General features: G+C 35.9%; 1 protein-coding gene across 6 annotated transcripts in view; it reads left to right on the plus strand.

Annotated features, from left to right (window-relative positions):
- The window catches only part of DLC1 (DLC1 Rho GTPase activating protein), a 428,030-nt gene that overhangs the window by 112,335 nt on the left and 289,461 nt on the right, over positions 1 to 26,234 (plus strand). For all 6 annotated transcript variants that reach the window (XM_043560345.1, XM_043560365.1, XM_043560417.1 and 3 more), the window contains one exon: positions 14,484 to 14,624. In XM_043560345.1, coding sequence (XP_043416280.1) covers positions 14,484 to 14,624 — 141 coding nt within the window. The remainder of the gene's footprint in view (positions 1 to 14,483; positions 14,625 to 26,234) is intronic.

Genomic DNA, 26,234 nt, shown 5'->3' on the forward strand with positions numbered 1-26,234 from the left:
TGGGATCAGTGTGAGTGGGGGATGGAGAAGGGAGTAGTGTTTACTGACAATTAATCTTTATATATGCTCATTCTTCTGTATTATAACCCTTCCCAAGAGGCATCGTTCACTCACAATTGTTCACCATTTCCAGAACCAGAACCTCCTTGTCTGATAGTCAAGGAATTTTTTTTTCCCCAGTAACAAGGTATTCTGAATATTAAGTTGCTAATTGTGTTCAAGTTAATGTGTAAACAAGGAACTATTGATAATATCTTGGAGTATTTCTTCTATGCCACAGAGAAGCTTAAAAAACATATAAGTCAGGGTCACTTCACTACCTTTAGCTGAACCTCCAACATGGTTCTATAGCATTTTTTTTTTTGTCTTCCTGGTCCTTTTCCCATAATCCAAGGCAGCTATTCAAAAATTTTACTATGCTCCCCAAACCCTGACCTACCCTTACACCTTTCTCTTAGCAAACATCCTCATGTTCCTCTTGGCAGAGAAAATGGACCATTGACAGGAACTTTGCAGCCTCACAACTGTAAATATCCGTAGGTACTCCTTTTCTTCTCTCTTTTCCTCCCATGTCCTCCCTTGTGAGCAAGATTTATTCTCCTTTTCATCTAGTATATATTCCTTGATTTAATTCTTGTCCACTGCTCTACCATTTCTCTGCAACTCAAATCATGTCTGAAAAATCCAGTAGTAACCTCTCAGTCTTTAGCTGTAGCATTTGAAACAATTGAGTATCCTCTCCTCCCTGGATTTCACAGCTCCCGTGGCTTCTGGCTCCTCTCTTTCCTTTTCTTCTATACCCCCAGCAGTTACTTTTCATATATTTCAGTGGCTCCTCTCCCTGTATTTGCCCCTTAAATCTTATCTCCAGATTTTAGGCTCAGTTCTTTCTATGTCTGACAGAATATTCTCCCTGGAAGTTACTATGGCTTCCATGACTTCCTTCATAGTGAGGGTCACCAGTGAGCCCCTTTTTGCTGGCTCCAGATCTGTATATCCAATGGATCACTAGCTACTCACTTCTTTACACCACAATTGTACTGTGTATACACCTCTACTATAGCACATCAGACTGTATTCCCACAATGGGAACTATTCCAAGATTTTTATATTCCCGTTGTCTGGCACAGTTGAAGCATGGAGTAACAGTGATGAATGGAGCCTAGTAGGAAGATGATGTGGAAGATGAATTACACAAAGCAGAGTCACAGCACAATTATTAGGTGGCCGTAGTAATGCTAATTCAGGGCTTGAAGCCACTTAGTTTGGGTATGGTAGCAGTGGAAAAAGAAAAGAAGGAATGGACGTGAGAGATTCTGAGAGCCGCTGTGTCATATCTCATAGTGAATAGAGAGGAAACAAAATAATAAGGATTTGTGCTAAACTACGTATTTGTGAACTCTGGGGTCTGACAAAGGTGAGTTTTAATGTCAGCCCTGGTGCATAGTGTGAATTTGCTCAAATTACTTCCCTTAAGACTTAACTACATCGTCTGTCAAGTAGGGCTAGTGAATGTTGAAGCAGGTAATGGCTGTACAGTACTGTCTTTAGAAAGTAAATACAAAATAAATGATAGATTTGTAAAATATTTTTCAGTTTGCCTCAGAACTGTTGTGTTGTTAGAAAGGCAAGAGGTTACCCTGTTAATCACCTAATCAAATTATAAACAGGAAGGCAAAAGGAGTTCTGCCAACTATAAAGGTCAAACATAAATGGCTTATAAATTACCTGCTACTTATGACTATGCACTTGATGTTTATAAGTCACCTGCTATTTATGACTGTCAATTTGATATTGATTCATGTTGAAATTTTAGTGTATCATATTTCTCTTCTGGTAAAATATTTGTATTTTTCATGCAAAACAAACAAACAGCCTTTAATTTGAAATCACTCAGGGCATGAGAAATTTGGTTAGAGGTGGGTGTTTGTACACACACACACACACACACACACACACACAGGCACACACACACATATTTAAAATATTACCTTGCAGTTTCATTTTTGTTGTGCATGTCTTTTTTTCATTTTTTTCACATCTCATTTTTAAAAATTTATTTATTTTTAAATTTACCTCCTAGTTAGTTAGCATATAGCGCAACAATGATTTCAGGAGTAGATTCCTCAATGCCCCTTATCCATTTAACCCATCCCCCCTCCCACAACCCCTCCAGCAACCTCTTTTTGTTCTCTGTATTTAAGAGTCTCTTACGTTTTGTCCCCCTCCTTGTTTTTATATTGTTTTTGCTTCCCTTCCCTTATGTTCATCGGTTTTGTGTCTTAAATTCCTCATAAGAGTGAAGTCATATGACATTTGTCTTTCTCTAATTTCGCTCAGCATAATACCCTCTAGTTGCGTATGTCTTTTATACCGTTTCTCTTTTTTCTCTTATCTCTTTTTCAGCCTTATTGAAATATAAGTGACATACAACACTGTGTAAGTTTAAGGTGTACAATATTATGATTCAGTATACATATATGTTGCAAAATGCTGGCTACAAGATTAATGAACACACCCATAACCTCACATAATTACTTTGTGTATGGGTGTATGTGTGCTGAGAACATTTAAAATTTACTCTTGGCAACTTTCAAGTATATAATACAGTATTCTTAACTATAGTCACCATGCTTTATATTAGATCCCATAACTTATTCCCCTTATAACTGAAAGTTTGTGTCTTCTTTTTTTTAGATTTTTTAATGTTTATTAATTTTTAAGAGAGAGAGAGAGACAGAGCATGAGCAGGGGAGGGGCAGAGAGATTGAGAAACAGAATCTGAAGTAGGCCGCAGGCTCCAGGCTGTCAGCACAGAGCGGGACGCGGGGCTTGAACCCAGCAACCGCGAGATCACAACCTGAACCAAAGTTGACACTCAACTGACTAAGCCACTCAGGTGCCATGAAAGTTTATGTCTCTAATCACCACTTAATCACTAATCATGACTGCCTCATTTCCTCCACCCCCAGCCCAGGTCAACCACCATTCTACTCTGTTTGTAGGCATTTGCATTGTTTTAGATTCTGTAAAAGTAAGATCATACCATATTTGCTTTTCTCTGTCTGACTTATTTCACTTAGCATAATACCCTCAGAGGCCATCTATGTTATCACAAATGATAGGATTCCCCGCTTTTCTCTCTCTTTTTCTCTCTCAATATACATATACGTATACATATACACACACACACACACGTACACATACACACACACACATATATGCATATATACATAAATTACATATATATATATATATATATATACATACATATACACATATGCCACATTTTATTTATCCATTTATCTGTCAAAGTAACAACATACTTAGGTTGTTTCCATGTCTTTCCCATTGTGAATAATGCAGCAGTGAACATTGGAGTACAGGTATCTTTTTAAGACGCTGATTTCATTTCCTTCAGATATATACCCAGAAGGGGGATTTCTGGATAATATGGTGGTTCTGTTTTTAATTTTTTTGGGAAAACTTTATGGACTTATTTCTGGTCCCTATTCTGTTCCATTGATCTATGTGTCTGTTTTGTGTTAGTGCCATGTTGTTTTGATCACTACACTTTTATTCTTCTTTTTCAAGATTGCTGTGGATCTTTGGGGTCTTTTGTAGTTCCATGTGAATTTTAAGACTATTTTTTTCTGTTCCTGTAAAAAATGCTGTTGAAATTTTGATTGGAATTACATTGAATCTGTGGATCATTTTAGGTAGTATGAACATTTTTGCAATTTATTAATTTTTCTGATCCACATACACAGGATGGCTTTTCATTTACTTGTGTATTCTTTAGTCACTTTTATCAGTGTCTTTTAGTTTTCACAGTAGAGATATTTCACCTTATTAGTTAAATATATTACTAAGCATTTTATTATGTTTGTGCTATTATAGATGGCATTGTTTTATTTCTCTTTCCAATAGTTTGTTGTTATTGTATAGAAATGCAATTAATTTCTATATGCTGATACTAATTTTGTATTTTCATTTGTATCCTGTAACTTTACTGATTATTTTTAATTCTTACAGTTTTTTTGGTGAGTTGTTAGGGTTTTCTGTATATAGTATACAATATCATGTCATCTGAAACAGAGACAATTTTGCTTCCATTTAGGATGACATACATTTATTTATTTATTTGTTTGTTTGTTTATTTATTTGCCTGCCTGCGCGCTCGCTCACTCTGGCTAGAACTTCCAGTACTATAATGAAGAGAGGTGATGGGAGTGGATGCCTTTGTCATGGTGCTGATTTTAGAGGAAAAGTTTTCATTTTTTCATCATAGAATATGATGTTAGTTGTAGGTTTGTCATGCATGGCATTTGTTATATTCATATACCTTCCTTCATGCACAGTTTGTTGAGAGCTTTTATTATGAGAGACTATTGATTTTTGTCAAATACTTTTTCTTCATCTATTGCGATGATCATAAGATTTTTATCTTTTATTCTGTTATTGTGGTACCTCACACTTGTTGACTTGTGTGTATTGAACATACTTGCATCCCATGGATAAATACCATTTGGACATGATGTAATGTGCTTTTAATGTGCTCTTGAATTCTGTTTGCTAGAGTTCTGTTGAAAATTTTTGCATCTATATCAAGGATATTGGCCTATAGCTTATTTTTTTGGTTTTTGTTTCATTTTGTTTTGTGGTGTCTTTATCTGGCTCTGGTAATAGGGCAATTCTGGCTTTGTAAAATGAGTTTGGGAGTAATCCCTTCTCTTCAGTTTTTTGGAAGAGTTTTGGAAGGACTGACATTAATTCTTTTTTAAATGTTTGGTAGAATTCATCAGTGAAACTATCTGGTCTTGGCCTTTCCAGTGTTGGAAAATTTTTTATTACTACTTCAGTTTCCTTAGTTATTGCTCTGTTGAGATATTCCATTTATATTTCAGTCTTGTTTCTTAATTTTCTTTTACTTTAAGCTTTATTAAGGTATAATTGATAAATAAAACTGTAAAGTACTTAAAATGTACATTGTGGTGATTTGATATTTGTATGTATGTGAAAAGATTCCCATCATCCAGTTAACTCACACATCTATCACCTCACATATTTGTCCTTTGGGTGTTGTTGTTGTTGTTGTTGTTGTGAGAACATTTTAGTTCTATTCTCTTAGCAAATTTCAATTATTATTTTTTAATGTAGTCTTATCATCCATAGTCACCATATTTTATATTAGATCCTCAGACCATATTCATCTTATACCTGAAAGTTTTTACCCTTTTACCAACTCCTCTCTATTTCCTCATTGGACCCTTTAAGTTCTACTAGTGATTTCTAATTTCATAACAAAAACTACAAAAATTACTTTCATTGTGAGGAATAAGAAAGAGATATTAATATTTTTGAGTCTAGCTATTCTTTCTTAAAACAATATTTAATGAGAATTTTACATGACAGGCACTATTCTAAGATCTGGTGATATATCAGTGAACAAGAGCGGTGAAGTCCCTGCTTTTGTGATACATAGATTCTCATAGAGGGAAGCAGATATTGGAAAAAGGGATGAGTTGAGTGTGGATGGATGGATGATGGATGATGGATGAATGGATGGATGGATGGATGGACCGAACGACTGATGGGTAGATAAATAGGATGATAGATGGATACAGTTGATTTGTAATAAATAAGCAAGGTAATTGATTATGAAATAGAGAATTATATACTGTGGAGGTTGAAGGAAGGAAACTACTTTAGCTTGAAATGTCAATAAATATTCAAGCTGAGACCTGATTTGACAAGAACGGGCCAACAAAAGGAAACTCTGAGTCAAGAGACAAGAAGGACATAGTCCCTACTGTAGAAACCAATATGGTGTTTTAGAAGAACTGGGAAACAACCAGTATGGCTGAAAAATACCAAGAAACAAGAGAATAATAGAACATAAGGCCAGAAAGTATAAATGTAGTATAGATGGTATGCAGCCATGTGGGCATGAGAAAGTTGAGTTGTAAAGAGTAGGCACAGAGGTGTTTCACTCATATTCTCTCAGGTTAAAATTGTAGAGTGATATATACCTCTGCTTCTTCCCATTTACATTCCCTTCACCCTCAATTTTCCTTTATGCTCTGAGGCTACCTTATAACACAAATAGAACATTTGATGGATTAATGTACTGCCTTTGATGAAGTTGCCATGTAAATGCATCTACTCAGCAGACATGTCTTATATACATACTGTGTACTAGTTTTAGGAAGATATCATGATACTAATAATAACAGTATTTATAGTAAAGGGAAACATTTAATGAAAATTATTATGTGCCAGTTACATGTACTTTGCATATATCTTGTTTAACCCTTGTGAAACTCTATGAGTGAATGCTATTATTATACCCATTCCCTTTTTTTTTTAATTTGACTATAGTTGATGCACAGTTATGTTAGTTTCAGGTATACAACTTAGTGATTTGACAAGCTTAGATATTATGTTCACCACAAGCATAGATACCATCCGTCCTATTACATTGCTATTACAATATTATTGACTGTATTCCTTATATCCTGCTTTTTATTCCCATGACTTAACTCATTCCGTAAATGGAAGGCCTGTATTTCCCTCTCCTCTTTACCCTTTGTTCAACTCCTCACCCCTCTTCCTTCTAGCAACCATCAGTTTGTTTTCTGTATTTATAATTCTGATTCTATTTTTGTTCACTCGCTTGTATTAGATTCCATTTATGTGTGGAATCATACTGTATTTGTCTTTCTCACTCTGGCTTATTTCAGTACCCTCTAAGTCCATCCATGTTACTCAAATGGCATGATCTCATCCTTTTTATGGCCATGTAGTATTCCATTATATAAATATAAATATATAAATACATATATATGTATATATACATACACACACATAGTATTCCATTACACACACACACATATAGATATATAGATACACACACACACACACACACACGTATACACACACCATTCATCTGTTGATGGACACCTATGTTGCTTCCATGTCTTGGCTATTCTATTGTAAATAGTGTTGCAATAAACATAGGGGTGGATACATGAGTTATTGTTTTCATTTTCCCTGGATTAAATACCCAATAGTAGAGTTACTAGATCATATGATATTTATATTTTAATTTTTTAAAGAGCCTCCATACTCTTTTCCACAGTGGTTGTACCAGTTTGCATTCTCCCCAACAGTGTACGAGGGGTCCTTTTTCTCCACTTGTTTGCCAACACTCTTTGTTCCTTGTCTTCTTGATTTTAGCCATTCTAACAGGTATGGTGTGATATCTCATTGTGAGTTTGATTTATGTTTCCCTGATGATTAGTGATGTTTAACATCTTCTCATGTTTCTATTGACCACATTTACATCTTTAGAAAAATATCTATTTAGGTCCTCTGCCCATTTTTTAACAAATTGGTTTTTTTTTGGTGTTGAGTTGTATAAGCTCTTTATATATTTTGTATATTATTGGATATATCATTTGCAAATATATTATCCCATTCAGTCAGTTGTCTTTTTGTTTTGTTGATGATTTCTTTTACTGTGCAAAAGCTTTTTATTTTGATACAGTCTCAGTAGTTTATTTTTTGCTTTGGTTACCTTGCCTTAAGAGACATATCTAGAAAAGTGTTGCTATGGCTGATGTTAGAGAAATTACTGCCTATGTTCTCTTTTTCTGTGGTTTCAGGTTTTACATTTAGCCTTTAATCCATTTTGAGTTTATTTTTTTGTATGGTGTTAGAACGTGATCTAGTGTCATTCTTTTACATGTAGCTGTCATTTTTCCCAGCACCATTTATTGAAAAGGCTGTCTTCCCCATTGTGTATGTTCTTGCCTCCTTTGTCATAGATTAATTGACCATATAAATGTGACTTTATTTCTGTGCTCTCTATTCTGTTCTATTGATACATGTGTCTATTCTGTGCCAGTACTCCACTGTTTTGATTACTACAGATTTGTAGTTGAAATCTGGGGTTGTAATACCTCCAGTTTTGTTTTTCTTTATCAGGATTGCTTTGGCTCTTTGGAGTCTTTTGTGATTCCATACAAATTTTAGTATTACTTGTTCTGGTTTTGTGAAGAATGTTGTTATTTTGATAGAAATTGCATTTAATGTGTATATTGCTATGGCTAATATGGACATTTTGACAATATTGATTCTTCCAACCAATAAAAACAATATATTTTCATTTATTTGTGTCACATTTAATTTCTTTCATCAGTGTTTTATGTTTTAAGAATACAGATCTTTCACGTCTTTGGTTAAGTTTATTCCTAGCTATTTTATTCTTTTTGGTGCAGTTGTAAACCTTGTTTTTTCAAATTTCTCTTTCTGCTATTTTGTTGTTAGTTTATAGAAATGCTGCCAATTTTGTGTATTAAATTTTTTTCCTGCCACTTTATTGCAGTTATTTATACTTCTAGTAGTTATTTGGTGGAGTTTTTAGGGCTATTTCTAGTATCACGTAATCTGTAAATAGTAACAGTTTAACTTCTTTACCAATATGAATGCTGTGCTAGGACTTACAGTACTATTTTAAATAAAAGTGGTGAAAGTGGACATTCTTATCTTGTTCCTGATCTTAGAGGAAAAGCTCTCAGTTTTTCACCATTGAGGATGGTGTAAGCTTTAGGTTTTCATATATGGCCTTTATTATGTTGAAGTCTGTTCCTTCTAACCCCATTTTGTTGGGAGTTTTTATCATGAATGGATGTTGAATCTTGTCAAATGCTTTTTCTGCATCTATTGAGATGATCATATGATTTTTATCTTCGGTTTGATGTGGTGTATGATGTTGTTTGATTTGTGAATATTGAGCCAATCACCTTTGCATTCCAGGAATAACTCCCACCTGATCATGATGAATGATCTTTTTAATGCATTGTTGTATGTGATTTGCTAATATTTTGTTGAAGATTTTTGCATCTTTGTTCATCAGGAATATTGGCCTGTAGTTTTCCTTTTTTGTGGTATCTTTGTCTGGTTTTGGTATCAGAGTAATGCCCACCTTGTAGAATGCATTTGGAAGCTTTTCTTCCTCTTCTATATTTTTGGAATAGTTTGAGGAGAATAGGTATTAAATCTTCTTTAAATGTCTGATAGAATTCCCTTGTGAATCTATCTGAAACTAGACATTTATTTTTTGGTAGTTTTTTTTTTTTTTGATTGTCAGTTCAATTTTATTACTTGTAAAACAATTCATTACTTGTTTTAGAAGATTGTATGTTTCTAGGAATTTATCCATTTCTTCTGTTGCCAGTTTGTTGGCATGTAATTTTTCGTAGTATTTTCTTAATACTCCTTTGTATTTCTGAGGTGTCAGTTGTTGTTTCTCCTCTCTCATTTGTCACTTTATTTATTTGGGTCCTTTCTTCTTTTTACTTAATGAGTATGGTTAAGGGTTTAATTTTATGTTTTCAAAGAACCTGGTCTTGTTTTCATTGACTTTTTCTTTCTTTTTTTCTTTTCTTTCTTTGTCTCTCTCTCTCTCTCTCTCTTTTTTTTTTTTTTTTTTGGCTCTATGTCATTTATTCCTGCTCTGATCTTTATTTTTCTTCTACTCATCTTGGGCTTTGTTTATTCTTATTCTAGTTCTTTAGCTGTAAACTAAGATTGTTTATTTGATTTTTTTCTAATTTCTTGAGGTAGACCTGTATTGCTTTATACTTCCTTTTTGGAACTGCTTTTGCTGTGTCCCATAGATTTTGGACCACTGTGCTTTCATAGTCATTTGTCTCCATGTGTTTTTTTTATTTCTTCTTTGTTTGCTTCATTGATCTATTGGTTGTTTAGTATCATCTTGTTTAGTCTTCATGTGTTTGTGTTTTTTCCAGTATTTTTCTTGTGATTTACTTCTATTTTCATACCATTGTGGTAAGAAAAGATGTGTTGTTTGATTTCAATATTCTTATCCTGTTTTATGGCCTAATATGTGGGTGGATTCATTATGGACAATGTTTCATGTGCACTTGAAAATACTATATATTTTGTTGTTTTTGGATGGAATATTCTGTTATGTCCATCTGATCCAGTATGTCATTCAAAGACATTGTTTCTTTATTGATTTTACCTGTATTATCTATCCATTGATATAAGTAGAGTCTTAAGTACCCTAGTATTATTGTATTACCATAAATTTCTCTCTTTATGTCCATTAATATTTGTTTTTTGTATTTAGGTGCTCCAGGTTAGGTGTGTAGATATTCACAAGTGTTATATCTTCTTGTTGAACTGATCCATTTATCATTATATAATGTCCTCCTTTATCCTGTTACAGTCGCTTAAAGTCTATTTTGTCTGATACAAGTATTGCTACCTAACTTTTTTTTCGACTTCCATTTGCATAGTGAATGTTTTTCCATCCCTTTCGCTTTCATACTATATATATATGTCTTTAGGTGAGGTAAATTTCTTGTAGACAGCATATAGATGGGTCTTGGTTTTTGTTGTTGTTGTTTTATCAATTCTGTCATTCTGTATCTTTTGATTAAAGTATTTAGGCCATTTTCATTTAAGGTAATTATTGATAGGTATATGCCTATTGCCATTTTTTTTGGCAATTTGGCAATGCCTGTTGGTCATTTTTGTAGTTCTTTTTTGTTCCTTATTTTCTTGCTTTCTTTGTGATTGATGAATATCTATAGTGTTTTGTTTGGCTTTTTTTATTTTTTGTTTATCTATCATAGGTTTTGGGTCTGTGGTTTCCATGAGGTTCATATATAACATTCTGAGTTGATAGCAGTTCATATTCATTTGATGGTCATGTAAGTTCAAACACAAGGAAGGAAGGAAGGAAAATCTTGCTTTTTCTTTTTCCCTTTATCATTCCTTTTTACTCCCTTTTTGACATTTTACATATATGTTGCCATATTTTATTTATTATTTTTTATTCATATTTTCCTTATGTCTAATTATAGCCACTTCTTTTCCACTTACAGAAGTCCTTTTAACATTTCTTGTAAGGCTGGTATAGCAGTGTTAAATTCCTTTATCTTTTGTTTGTCTGGAAAACCCTTTATCTCTCCTTAAGATCTGAATGATAACCTTGTCAAATAGAATATTCTTTTTTATAGGGCTTTTTTTTCTGCTTAAACACTTTGAAATATCATGTATGTCACTCCCTTCTGACTTACAAAGTTTCTGCTGAAAAATTAGTTGATAGCCTTACAGGTTTTTCCTTGTAGGTAACTTTCTGTTTGTCTCTGGATAGTTTTAAGATACTCTCTTTATCTTTAACCTTTGACATTTTATTACTATGTGCCATAGCGTGGAACTCCTTGGGTTCATCTTGTTTGGAACTCTCTGTGCTTCTTGGACTTAGATGTCTATTTCCCTCCAAGTTTAAGGAAGTATTCAGTTATTATTTCTTCAGAAAAGTTTTCTGCACCTTTCTCTCTCTCTTCTTCAGGATCCCTATAATGAGAATCTTTGTTCACTTGGTGTTGTCCAAGATCTCTTAATCTATCCTCATTGTTTAAAACGTTTTTTTCTCTTTTTGCTGTTCCTTCATCAAAGCTTGTTTGCTTTCCATTATCCTTTCTTCTAGATCACTGATACATTTGTCTGCATCCTCTCATGTACTGTTGATTCCCTTTAGTATGTTTTTTTTTATTTCAGTTATTGTATTCTTCACCTTTTCTTTTCTTCTATTTCTTCACCTTTTAATATTTTCTTTCTCTTTTTTGAAGGTCTTACTGAGATCTTCCATTCTTTTTTTTTTTTCTAGTCCAGTGGGCATCTTTATGATCATTAAATACTTTATCAGGCATGTTGCTTATCTCTGTTTCATTTAGTTATTTTTTGAGGGTTTTTCTTGTTCTTTCTTGTGGAGCATATTCCTCTAGCTCCCCATTTGCTTGACTTCCTGTGTTTGTGTCTACGGATTAGATGAAACAGCTACTTCTCAAGTTCAGGGAGTTGTCTTGTGTATGGTGTCCCCTATGCAGACCGTGGGCTTAGTGACTTTTGCTGGCTGGCTGGAGCTATGACTGTATATGGTAGTAATTTTTTTTTTTAAATCATGGCCTTTACAGAAAGAATAAGAAAAATAATAATGAAAGAAAGTAAGAAAATAGAACAGAAAAGGAAAAAAGAAAAGAAAAAAAAGAACAAAATCAAAAAGAAAAAATTAAAACAAGACAATTTTTTTAGTGTTTACTTATTTTTGAGAGAGAGACAGATCATGAGCTGGGAAGGGGCAGAGAGAGAGGGGGACACAGAATCAGCAGCAGGCTCCAGACTCTGAACTGTCAGTGCCTGCAAACTGTAAGATCATGACCTGAGCTGAAGTCAGACGCTTAACTGACTGAGCCACCTAGGCGCCCAACAAGACACATTTTAAAAAGTAAAAAAACAAACAACATCAACAAAAAAACCATGTATACATTTAATTAAAAAGTAAAAATTTAGGGATACCTAGGTGGCTCAGTTCATTAAGCATCTGACTTCACCTCAGGTGATGATCTTATGGTTTGTGAGTTCAAGTCCCTCGTCAGGTTCTGTGCTGACAGCTCAGAGACTAGAGCCTGCTTGGGATTCTGTGTCTCCCTCTCTCTCTGCCCATCCCCCACTCGCACGCACGCGCGCTCTCTCTCCAAAATAAATAAACATTTTAAAACTAAAGAAATAGGGCGCCTGGGTGGCTTAGTCAATTAAGCGTCCGACTTCAGCTCAGGTCATGATCTCAAGGTTCATGAGTTCAAGTCCCACATCGGGCTCTGTGCTGACAGCTCAGAGCCTGGAGCCTGCTTCAGGTCTGTGTCCCTCTCTGCCCCTCACCCGTTTGTGCTCTGTCTCTCTCTGTCTCTCAAAAGCAAATAAACAGTTAAAAAAATTAAATAACAAAACCCCTACAAAGCCATGGCCTATTTTCTGTGCCCCAACACTACAGGGTAACTGGGCTTGTGGGCTTGTGGACCCTGGGCTCACTGAGGTGGCAAACTCCCTGTGATGACTGGATTCATCAGTTATGGCATCAAGACCTGCCTTCTGAGGCATCAGGACCCTCCATTTATGGTTTCCAAACCTCTTCACAGCAGGCAAATCCTGCTATGGCCTGGGCTTTTAAGGTTGAAGGAGAGAGAGCATTCCCGCAGCGCCTCAGCCCTTTTAAACTTTGACTTCTCTTTTCTGTGTCTACGTGACTAGGGCTAGCATGGGCTTGTGGACCCTGAGCTTGCTGAAGTTACAAGCTCCCTGAGATGACTGGGCCTGCCTGTTACGGTGTCTGGACCCTGCTCCTGTCTAGGCTTTTAAGGTGGGGTGGGAATATAAACCAGGCCATTCTCCGGTCCCTCTGACCTGGAGAGGTTTCTCATAATTCCTCTGCAGCTTGGCAGACTTCTGTTGAAGTCTCTTTTCTGTCCAGTTGCTCTTTTAAACAATGTTTGTTTTTTTTTCTGTGCCCAAAGACGGAGGGATCTGTTCCCGGTTCCTCAGTGCTATCCCTCCCCACTGCAGATTGCAGTGTTGTGGTGGCGTTCCCTTGGTTAGCATCCATCTCTCTTGCTGTTCTCTTGCCATTCTCTCTGCCTTTGGTTGTTCGGTAGCTGTTCAGTCAATCTGCAGTTCTTCTTCACGAGGAACTGTTCTATTAATAGGTCGAATTTGGTGTGTTCCATGGAGGAGGTGATATCAAAGTCTTCCTGTGTCACCATCTTGTACCAGAACTCTATTAACATCCATTTCCAAGTGAGAGAATTGAATCACACATGTCAAAACCTAATTCCTACCCCTCATATAGCTCATAGTTTATTAGGTAGATAGACACTTGAGCTAAATGATTTCAAGCCATTGTGGTAGGGGTCACCATGGAGGTCTGATGGGCGTGTAGAAGAGGGTGAGGTGAGGAGAAATGAGAACTGTGTTTTCATTTGACGTTCACAGTGACCCTGTCGCATAAAGGATGTGAAGTGAGTTACTCATGATCATATAGTGAGGAAGGGGTATCTATGGGCTTCTACCTCCTGACTTAACTGCAGTGCCCCAGCTAGCTCCCACTACCTCCCATTCCAATTTTCAATGAGCTGTTTAATTACCAAAGAATTACCAGTATTTTCTGTCTAAAATCAGACCCTCTGAAGAGTACAATTGTTATTACAAAATAGTGTATGGTTATGAGTGACATGTCAGTGTCAGTTGTCACTAACTGTTTCTAAAATTTCTTTTAATGTTATTTATTTTTGATTGAGACTGAGACAGAGTGAGAGCAGGGGAGGGACAGAGAAAGAGAGGGAAGCACATAATCTGAAGCAGGCTCCAGGCTCCGAGCTGTCAGCACAGAGCCCAATGCGGGGCTCGAATTCACAAACCGTGAGATCATGACCTGAGCCGAAGTTGGACACTTAACCGACCGAGCCACCCACGCACCCATATTGTCAGCAACTCTTTAGCATCTTCAGTGTGTGTTGGGAAAAGGAGAAGGTGGAAAGATGTGGGTGGCAGGGAAAAAGGCATGCAGAGAGCATGTACATGCCTTTCATATCAATACGTTTTTCTGATAGGATCTGGAGTCAGGATCTGAAAGTGGAGCGGACACCATTTCAATGAATCAGGCGCCAACAAATTTGTCTTCTAACACCGAATCCAGTGACCTACCATCTTCCACCCCAGTGGCCAGTTTTGGAACCAAACCCAAGTCTACGGTAAGTTGTAAGTGATAACAGTCAGTTTTAATTGAAATGCTGATGATCATAAGCTAAGAGTTGATATCTTATCCATTCAATATGGAAAAAAATACTCTTAGAGTCTTGGTTGCAGTAACTTGATAGCATTTAAATAAGTACAGTCTCACATATGTTGCTTGCTTTATAATGGTAACACAAGTACCTCACTAAAACGGGTCATGGTTCTAGAATTACGCAATATATGGTACCAAATTTTGTTGCTGGATCATCAGATCTTTAAAGAACGAAGAATGAAAAATCTGGAGTTGGTTCTCCCTGAATTATTATCCTGACCACACTGCTTACTAGTCGGAAAATTACCTAAGACTAGATACATAGATAGAGAGATAGAGATATATAAAATCACACAAATCATAAATTTTACGTGGGTATTAATTGACATAGCTCAGGCTCATGTAAAGGACTTAAACACTTGGCACAAAATAAATACTGAATAAATGTAAGCTACTATCATTATTATGATAATGCCTCATCAACTTTACAGTGCTACTAAAACAAATAAAAGGAGAATTACTATGTATAATAGTATGGTATGGTGAATTGTAAATAAAAGACATTTTCCATTAAGTAAAAAGTTGAACTGCTACGGGAAAGCAGTATTTGACTGTAAAAGGTAACATTTGTGGAGGAAGTAATTACTACTTCAAATATCTAAAGTCCCAGAAGCTCCAAAATAACCTTCCCTAGTTTAGTGAAAATCATAGTGGCATATTATTTTTTTAAATGCCGATGTTAGCTTAACACAGGGAAACAAGTTTGGAGTGCCTGTTTGCCTGATTTTAAAATAAAAGGCAAGTCTGAAATAGGACTCGGAAGAGAATACTCTGAATTTAAAACATGGTAGATATGTTGAATTGCAGGAATATATAGAACATTTTTAAGGGAATATTTATAGAATACCTACTACATACCATGCACTATGATAGATTAAAGACTGGGAGAGCGATAAGACATACTTTCTGTCTTTAAAAAGCTCACAATCTAGCCAAGGGGAGTAGGTACATAAACAGTGAAATGCATATGGTAGTGCTGTACATATTGGAAATGGCAGGAACCAATGACCTACCACATAATGCTATTTTAGGGTACAGTGAAAAAACAGGGTCAAAAATAATATGTGTCAACAGGCAGACTGCAGTGAAATGGTGCTCTTCTGTTTCACAGTGTGTAATGAAGGTTAAGATGCAAAATTAAAGTATGAAACCAAATGATCTCATTTCACCATATTCTTACTGAGTACAAAGATAAAAGCCTCTCAACAGTTTTAACTCAATGGTGTAGGAACCGGTGGAGCATTGGCTTTTTGAACATTGGTACAGGTATGTGGCTGACACATAAGAAGTAAAAAAGGAAGGTGAATTCCCTTTTTAAGGGTATTTATTCTTAAATTCACTTTTGAAAGCACCTGCTGATATCCTAAAGAGCTGTTCTTTTCTCTCTGATATTTATTCTGTGTTCATCATTTACTTCAGAAAAATTACCATTGGCGTCTGCTATTTCTCCCTTGAAACATACCTATTTTAGTGTGTGGTCACCTTGTCATTTTTAACAACTTATACAACTTTGTGTGAACTTTCCCTGGTTTTTCTTCAATACCCTCGTGTTTGTAAATGTGCTCAATATATTTCCATTGAGATATGTTTATGTATTTTTATGGTAACCAACTATTGCAAAGTTTTAGAATGAGAAACATGAAGCCATCGGTTTTATCAGGACCTTGATTCTTTAGAATACTTTGAGATGGGTCTGTTTTCTTTTTTTTTTTTTTTTTAATTTTTTTTTCAACGTTTATTTATTTTTGGGACAGAGAGAGACAGAGCATGAATGGGGGAGGGGCAGAGAGAGAGGGAGACACAGAATCAGAAACAGGCTCCAGGCTCTGAGCCATCAGCCCAGAGCCTGACGCAGGGCTCGAACTCCCGGACCGCGAGATCGTGACCTGGCTGAAGTCGGACGCTTAACCGACTGCGCCACCCAGGCGCCCCGAGATGGGTCTGTTTTCAAATGTTTCATGTTTTGCCACATCACTTGACCGAACTATTCACTCCACAGGCAAAATTAAGAAATGCTAAAGTCAGTTATGGAACAGAAGCAGACGTTTTTGTGCACTCCAGATTAAATGTGTACTGAAAAGTTGTCAAGTTTGGATAAAATAGTACGTGACTGTCTCCCCAGATGTTCAGGTGTGACTTGTTACCTGGGTGCATGATCACAGCTTCACAGTGATGCCACAGCTCATTAGTCCGTAAGCACTGAGAACCATGAGACAGTGAACTCAGGTTCCAAACACACAAGACGACCAAAAACTACTGACCCAATCTCGACCAATACCACAGGCAGTTAGACAACTGTACATGGAACTCTGTCCAGCTACTGAACTATAATTTAGTAAAATTCTCCAGCAGGCCATGAGAAGGACCCAGAAATAAACACTCCACTGTCACAGACAGCTGACTTTTAGGAAATTTCTTACTGAAAATGGCCAATAATGAAAATAGCTTGAGAAGCAGGCTTTTTGGGGGGTGTAGGAAGGTTCACTTTTTTGCGGGGGGGTGTCGTTTTAATGTGTGTGTGTATATTTTATTTTGTGTTATTATGGGTGTTGACTATTTTGAGTACAGTTCCTTCTTACTACAGTTTGAAAATAATTCTTTGGCTGTGTATCACCTCTCTGTTTTTATTTTGTTTCTTGGCTGGAATACAGAATTTTACCTATTTTATGAGAGAGTAAATAGGTTCTTTTCCCTTCAGTTTGGAGCTTGGGAAATAGATAATGTGTAACGGCAGTCTGGCTATTTTGTGAAAAGAGAGAAAACTCCAGTATCCTACCTAGTTATTCTTTTCACAGGGAATTGAAGTTTCAATGTTAATATTAAGTAGAAACATTAAATTCTAAGAACACCTACTTCTGACATCTACCCATCATGAACTAACCTTCTACTCCATCGTGTCATATTTTTACAAAATGTTTACTTTTATTTCATAATTATTTAATGTTGCATTTGATTTGCTGCTGTGAAATCTATTTATAATGGTGACTAACTACCACAAATATTTGGCTTTCCTTTTGTACGTAGGACCTCTCTGGGTTTCCAAGTGCCTATTTTTTCAATAAGATTTCTTCTTTTATATGTATTATTAGAACAGGACCAGGGAGTAATCTTCAGATATTTCATGAATACTATGTATATATCCTGCCAAAAAAATGAGCATTAAGGTATATTTCAGGGATGTATTTCACACAAAAATGAAAAAGTTGAAAGGTAGGATACCCAGTACCAAAAAAACCACATTAGATAAAAGAGGTCTAGTGTTTTGTGTCCAAAAAATCACCAGTTTCTCTCCCCAAATCTTTGTTTTGTTCCTTTGAAACAGTGTCATAATGCCTTTCTTGAGAGACACTTTCACAAACAACCCATGATTAGTCATATTGTTTTAAACAAAGTCTCTGACTCACTATAGAAAGATATACTGGCGTCCTTCGAGCTATGGTAATCGGTTGTTTGAGTTGTTCTTATATTCATTAATATGGGGTTGTAACATGAAAGATTTTAAAGCTCAGCACTAAAACCTCAGGGGTTTTGTTTTTTTCCTAAACATACTTATAAGTGTAAGTCTTCATTAAATTATTATTAATCATTAAGAGATAAACTGAGCCCTAGATAACAACAACAACAAAAAAAACCAGTGCATTTCATTTGTGGAATAAGTAACTGGAGGAACAGGGAGAGTCTAGTATTCTACAGAATAATCAAGAGCATCATTCAGAGCAGTGCAAGGATATGTTTTCAATTTTGTCTAAATTCCCCTTCCCTCTGTCTCCCAAAAACTTCTTTAGTTGCCCTGTGATAGAATTCTAATAACAGTGATGAAACCCTCAATCATTTGGGCATGTTGGAACCACAGCTAGACAGAGCAGCTTTGAGTATGTCCTAAACTATCTAAAGGAATTTGGGAACATATTGGCATTCATATCAGAATGTATTACACACTGGAAAATAACCCTTTTATTAAAGACATCAAAAACAGAAATTATTAACCTTCATTATTGTGATGGCTACAGGGTAAAAAAGACAAATCCGTCTTATTTTAGCTCAAGGTGGCAACAGTGGGTCTAATTCTACAGATTGAATACACCCCTCATCTTTTCATCATTACTACCAAAATAGCCATGAGACAGATGAGGGGAAACATCAGCTCATGGGAGGATGGGAGCTTTAGGCAGGCAGAAGCACGCCCAGCCGGACAATGCCAGCTCCTCTGGAGAGCAGTTCAGAATAAATCTTGCCCACAGGCTGCCGTGACGTGACGCAAATAGAGCTCAGAAGTGGACCCTGACTGCATTCATGATCATTTCTCGATGACTTAAAAAGACTCCAATACTGCAGTCAACCTGATAGTCCAGCCGTTTTACTGACAGTTCCAAAAATTGTGTGGTCACTCTACTCTGTTGTTGAAGAGAACACTATCTCAGTACGACCCCAACACAACTGTTTATGCTATAGTCAGTTTAGTGGGGCATTTACATACAATTATTTTTCGACCCTCTGCATGATAGAAGGCAAGTAGTACTATTCTGGTCTGGCATTCACTTGCCAACAGCATTGTCATCCCTTAAAAATATAAATGTTTTGGGGCACCTGGGTGGCCCTATCGGTTAAGCAGCCGACTCTCGATGTCTGCTCAGGTCATAGACTTGCAGTTTGTGAGTTCGAGCCCTGTGTCAGACTCTGCACTGACAGGGCAGAGCCTGCTTGGGGTTCTCTCTGTCTCTCTGCCCCTCCCTACCTTTCTCTCTCAAAATAAATTAACTTTTTTAAAAAAGCATAAATGTTTTGAGGTGCAGAGAAAAGGAGGGTGATGGCACTGTGTAAGAATTTTAACATTATATTTTATTTCTTTTTTCTAAAACTTTTTTGATGTTTATTTATTTTTGGGAGAGAGAGGCAGAGCATGAGTGGGGGAGGAACAGGGAGAAAAGGAGACACAGAATCTGAAACAGGCTCCAGTCTCTGAGCTGTCAGCACAGAGCTCGATGTGGGGCTCGAACCCACGAACCGTGAGATCATGACCTGAGCCAAAATCAGACCCTTAACCTATTGAGACACCGAGGTGCCCCAACATTACATTATTTTAAATGAATGTTATTCAAGTTCAGGTCATTAAAAAAACAATATCTTTTTTCCCTTGTTTCACCCCATGAGATATTATTCAGTCTACATTTTTCTTGAAACTATCAATTTATATTTTGGCCACTGTACATACGAGAACCACAAATTGTCACTCATTGTATTTCTGTGAATCTATATCTATACCTGATAAAAGCAGAGACAAAAAGAATATGAACTTTAAGAAAGAGCCAGAAGTTTTATCCGGGTAATGATGATGGAGAAAAGCATGTTTGCATGTGTAATAATAATATCAAATGTAAGAAGGACAAACGTGTATGAAGTACACACTGTGTGGCAGATATATTATGGATTAGTAAGGCGTAGTTCATGAATCCTTACAACAGCCTTTGAGCTAGATGCCATTATTTCCTAGACTTCATAGAAGAGGAGACTGATATGGATAATGGCTAATCTGAGCTGCCTATGGTCTCCCGGTAGGAAGGGATGTGGCCAGGATGGCAGCCAGATACTTCATGCTCCCCCTAAGACTGATTTATTCAGAGATTCGCCTGCCAACCACCTGGCTTCAGAACCAACATAAATTGGTTTGAGAGATTCTTATGTCGGAGACGAATTGTCGCTGATGTTTGAATTATCGGAGTGCACAAGAACAGTTTACTTGTGCAATAAAGAATAGGGGCTGGTTCATCAGAGCATGGCATAGATCATATTGTGCTAACATCATTTTCTACATCATCCATCTACCATGGATTTTATGTGTGTTTATATGTATATGTACAGTATATCAGATTATATATACATATGTTTGTACCTATTCGTATCAGAATGTATATACATATATTTGTGTATATGTGTATATACAGACATACATTCCCTAGTGTTATTTTCCGAGAACCCGTGTTGAATAATTCTCAATTATATGGTTCAAATTAGTAAGTATTAAATTTTTATATAGTCATAAAATTATTCAGTATAAGTTTTTATAATTTTTTTTTATATAAGACAATTTCTCAGGATAAACACAGAAACCACAAAGGCAGACTTATTCATTGTTACCAGGTATGAGATGTGGTAGTATCTTTATCTGGGATAGGACATTTAAGGTTTGAAAAGGTTTGAGGAAGGGTTTCAAAAGAGAAAAGCTCATAAGATAGAAGACAGAGGTTAATGGACACTTTGACAACCAATAATCAACTTAATTGTTGCATCTTTAAAAGGAGGACTTCCACGTAAGGCTGCTTAAAAATAAAAAAAATATATATAAAGCTCAGCCTTTAAATGTGGGAAGACTCAATATCGGTGTGAGATTCTCAAAAGACTGAGTTTTGAAGATTCAGTCAGTTATCCAGTGAAACGATCTGATGAGCATAGACCACCTTTGTTACAAATAATACACTTCAGACACATTGACGGGAATTATTTTTTTCAGGTTTATTTCCTAGTGGAGAATTCCACAGTATCCTTTTTGCAGTAAATTAGGCTATGCTTCATGGATATGTGAAAAACAATTCTGCTAAGGAACTATAAAACACTGTTGGCATTTGTCTCAATTATACAGAATTTCAGTAAAATTAAACGTGATCCAAGAAAGAAAAGAAAAACCATCAGGGGCTCCCCATAAAACTTTCATTGTAAACTAGATTTTATATCTAAATGCAATCACCTGTCTTAGGCATACTATCATTAAGCTAACCTCATTATATGGTTGTGATATATTAAATGGAAGGCATTAAAATTGAAAACAAGTATATAGATTCTGGAGTCCAAATCACATTATTTTAAAATATATTTTAAAACCCAATTCACACACATAATTTTAGTATTATCTGTGTTTTGTCTTACCAAGGTATTATATACTACATTTTTATATCATATACTATATTTTTGTTTAAATGGTTATCAGATGATTATTTTTAACACAGCTGGTAATTTCCCCAAATGCTGTCCACTGTTTAAAATAAAATAGAGGGATAGGGGCTCCTGGATGGCTCAGTTGGTTGAGCCTCAGATTTCAGCTCAGGTCATGATCTCGTGGTTTGTGAGTTCAAGCCCCGCATTGGGCTCTGTGCTGACAGCTCAGAGCCTGGAGCCTGCTTCTCTTAATTTATTTATCAAAAGTAAGTAAACATTAAAAAAAAATTTTAAACAAAATTGAGGGGTAAAACATTGTCATTTTTACAAAGATGAGCTACAAATACTCCTTTTTATTGAAGTCTTGGGAAAACATACAAGGTAATACATAAAATTAATTAGAATTTAAATAGTATTTCATAATGTCACATATGATAAGAAATAACATAGTAAAGGAAAAAATGACATGTAATTTTTAAAGAAAGTTTTGTCAGCCTCTTCTGAAACATCAAAAAAATTAAATTAGTACAGCTTACCATTAGTAAATGCAAGAATGTAATGGTCTTAGAAAAATGCCTTTGATTATAATGCTTTTGAGTGTGGCAATTTTACTTTGACATAGAAAAGCAATAACATTAAAGTATGTGGATTTTTAAAGAAATATTTGTCTTTGTTCACTAAGATTCTCATTGTTTATGAGAAAGAAAAACAAGGCACAATTTATAGCTTTTTTAAAGAAAAACTGAGCCACCAGAGGATTGGGAAAAAATGTATTTAAAAAGGACATCATTCTGTGATGATTATAATGAAATATTTCTTAGAATTCTATGATTGTAAAGCCTAAAGGAATCCATTCACATATTCTGGATTTTGAAATAATAGATAAATATGCAATTCATTAACCTTGGGCTTTGAAAAATAGAAACATTTTTATAGTCATTTGCTTTTATATTTAAAATAAATTCAAAATTCTCTCATTTCTAGTGTTTGAAGATACTGACATCTGTTTCCAATGCATTCACACATTAATTCATGACAGTCTCATTTGGGGTGGGTTATTTGATCTCTACAATGACCTCCTCACATCAGCCTTTTCCCTTTGAATCTAGGAGCTTCATTTTGTCAAAAATAAGCATAATTCGTACCCAGATACACTGATTCTTAATACTAAACACTGAGTGCATGGTATTGGAAGAATTTTTTGATTTGGCAAAATTATTTTTGTCTTACTTGTGTTTAGTTTATAATAATCTAATTAGTTGGAACAGAATTCCTAAAGCCAAAAAAAAAAAAAAGGAGAGATGTAGAAATGGATCATATGGGATCATGGGACAGTGAAAACTTAGTAGATTCCTTAAGGGCAAAATAAGCCATCATCTCCGCAACCTAAGGTTTAGTCATATGAATGGTACTTTTGTATGTTATCATCATTACAATGAGAAAAATTTAGTTTTTCCATGTGCTGATGTTACTTCTCGAATCCAGCTCATATTTTCATCCAAGAGAAATAACAACTTCCAGTTATTTCTGGGCGATGTAAAATGGCAAGCCGACAGCATGCCACATCACAGCAACCAGGAATATAATTCATAGCACTAAGCAGTAATAGTAACCAGTAAGCTATTTTCGCGGAGTCCTCACTTTCTTCGTTTCAGACCTAGTTGTCCCAAAGCTTTAATTACATATTAAATATATTCCTTGCTTTTTAACTTTTCCCCTTTGGTTCTTTGACGGATAATTAATTTTGCCCCTGGCGTCTGGTGGCCTCAACTGGTTCGAGACAGCTGAAGTCCGTCGAAATGCTGAACTGAGGAGTCCGTGTGAATACTCACTAGCAGCTACACAGAGCTTACAGAGAGGGCCTCCTGAACTATAGTTGTGAGCTGTCCGCCACACAACCAATTTCTAAATGAAAAAATAACACCATCAGCCATGTATTTGAGTATTCTGAATATCACACATCTAAACATTTGGAGTCATATAACAAAAATAGGAAAGTAAAGGAATGATTTGCTTTCTATTTATTACGTCCCCAAACACCATCACTTGAGAAATATCAATATTCCTGACTATTCTGGGTATTTACTGAACATCTTACGTGTTAATTTCTGTTTTTAATCAGTTCATATTCTTTACGTTATTATCGCCACTGTCATTTTTAGTGATTCTCTTTTCTTTCCACTGTAATGACTTCATGCAATCCAGATGAATTCTGGATTTTTAAACTTCAAAGTAAAATCAGTTGATGTTCATGAAAATGACTCTTATTGTTTTCTGGTCACAGTAAATTTCTTTATTTTATTTTGTTGTTTTATTGATTCATTTTGAAGGCCCTATCTGTGTATGTAAATACTATAGTAACTCACCACATAAGCATTTATCAAATTAGCCATAGTGTGAAATACAGAGAATCATCCAAACAGTCAAAAGTAACTGAATAAAATCAGTGCTGTTCAGATTGTGCCCTGGGAACCCCCAGAACTGCCTTCCTCCACCTGCCCCAGCAAGACTTACTTACTTTTATCTCTTTTATATATTGGCCTTATGAATGCTATCTTCTTTGGTCAATTCATAGGATAAATTTTGTTCAAATCCTAGACTCAACAAACTATAGGAGCAAGAAAATGTTGAAGATTTTTTTTTTTGCGTGTCTAGGGAGCTTCTGATATATATCTGCTTCGTTTCCAAGATCATCAATGGTAAAGCCGCCCCTGGAACTTCCATGTTGCTAGGGCAAGGTATTCATTCCTAAAGCTTCGTCACTACTGAGTCCTGAACTCTGGGAGATAAGAAATAAGAAAGAGTGAGAGAGAGCAGAGTCTGGATCAGAGCAACTTGACTTAGCCTGGGTCTGGGGTTCTGCTCGCCTAGATCATTAAGCTTGTAAATGTGAAACAAATGCAGTACTTTAGAACATTGGGTTGTAGGTAGATAGGTTTGCCTTTTTGTTTGTTTACTTTGTTTCTATTGGGGATTAAAGTCAGAATTTAGATTATTTTTAATAGGTGAACATTTAGAACTCAGAACTAGTAGAATTTCCATTTAGATATATTTCCTAAGCAAATATCAGCTAAGTACTTAATTTTACATTTGGAATTTTGTCGTATCAAAATTGTACAATCATTTCCCTACTTGTAAGTCATTTGTAGTTTTTTGTTCTATTTGTATGTTTACTATACATAACACTACAATGGGAAGTTCTATATATTTTTATCTGTATTTCTAATATTGTCTTATGTAGTTTCATAGACCAAAAAGTAGTTGCGTATTTGTTAAAGAGAATTTTTTTATTACTAGTAATATTGAACTTCTCTTATATTTATCAGACATTTATACACCTTACTTTAATAAAAACGTAAAGAACAATGTTCTTAGCCATATGTAATAACTGGCATATTCGTATCTTCATAATATTATTCTACATTTTACTTAAAAATATTTCTAATTTATAATGCAGGTGAACTGTAATATACTATTAATGTTATGAAATCCTTTTTTTTTTTTTTTTTCCCAAGAAGCTATAATAACTTGCGATGGCTATGTGTAAGCTACTCTGCTAGGCACTGGGGTAGAGTTTAAGGAAAGAAAAGGTAGGGGGGAGACGACATGATTGGAATCTCTGGACTCAGACTCTGGGACCAAGAATTGTCTGGAGAAGCTGCATTGGTGAGTGCTTCTGGGAGACAGACATGTATGGACGTGAGGAAGGCCAAACTGGTCAGTAGGCAGAATTGGTTCAAGCAGTAGCAGCTATGGCCTCAGCTGATTCTGTGGAGGTCTCTGGAGCTGGGTATTTCTTCAGCATTGTCCCAAATTGAGGAAGGGGTTTGACCTCTGTATCCTTGCACCAGCCGATTATCAGTCTTAGGCTGCCCCTAGAAAATGACGTAACTATGAGTGAGGCAGCTCCTTGCTGCCAAGGCCCTTTCCCAAAGAGTATTTCCCACACTGACAGCAGCAAAGGAACTGATGTACTTGGCCCTGAGGAGGGAGAAGTAGCCTCGCAGTCTCCTCCACACAGGCCATGACCTTCACCTTCATAGGGTGCATTCTCTGATGCAAGCACAGGTACCCAAGCACATGCTTGTGAAAAGATATAACAAGAACCAAATTATAGTTATTAAGACCCAAAGGGAACAACCATAAGGAACAGGAAAGATACAGACTCAGATATACCATTGAAGGTAGAACTCATAGGGTTTGAAAATTGACGTTTTGCAAAGGATTAGCAAAAGGAAAAAATTAAAAGTGGATCCAAGATTTACATCTTGAAGAAGTAAGACAATGGTAGGGTCACTAACTAAGGGAGTAGAGAAGCAAAGGTAGAAAAGAGGAGAAAAAGGAAGGTTTTTAAGCCAACCTTATTTTAAGGTATATTTTACATACAATAAAATATACCTATTTTGGGGCGCCTGTGTGGCTCAGTCGGTTAAGCGGCTGACTTTGGCTCAGGTCATGATCTCATGGTCCTTGAGTTTGAGCCCCGTGTCGGGCTGTGTGCTGACAGCTCAGAGCCTGGAGTCTGTTTCAGAGTCTGTGTTTCCCTCTCTCTGACCCTCCCCCGTTCATGCTCTGTCTCTCTCTG

The sequence above is a fragment of the Prionailurus bengalensis genome, chromosome B1 (genome assembly GCF_016509475.1).
Source record: "Prionailurus bengalensis isolate Pbe53 chromosome B1, Fcat_Pben_1.1_paternal_pri, whole genome shotgun sequence".
Taxonomy (NCBI): Eukaryota; Metazoa; Chordata; class Mammalia; order Carnivora; family Felidae; genus Prionailurus; species Prionailurus bengalensis.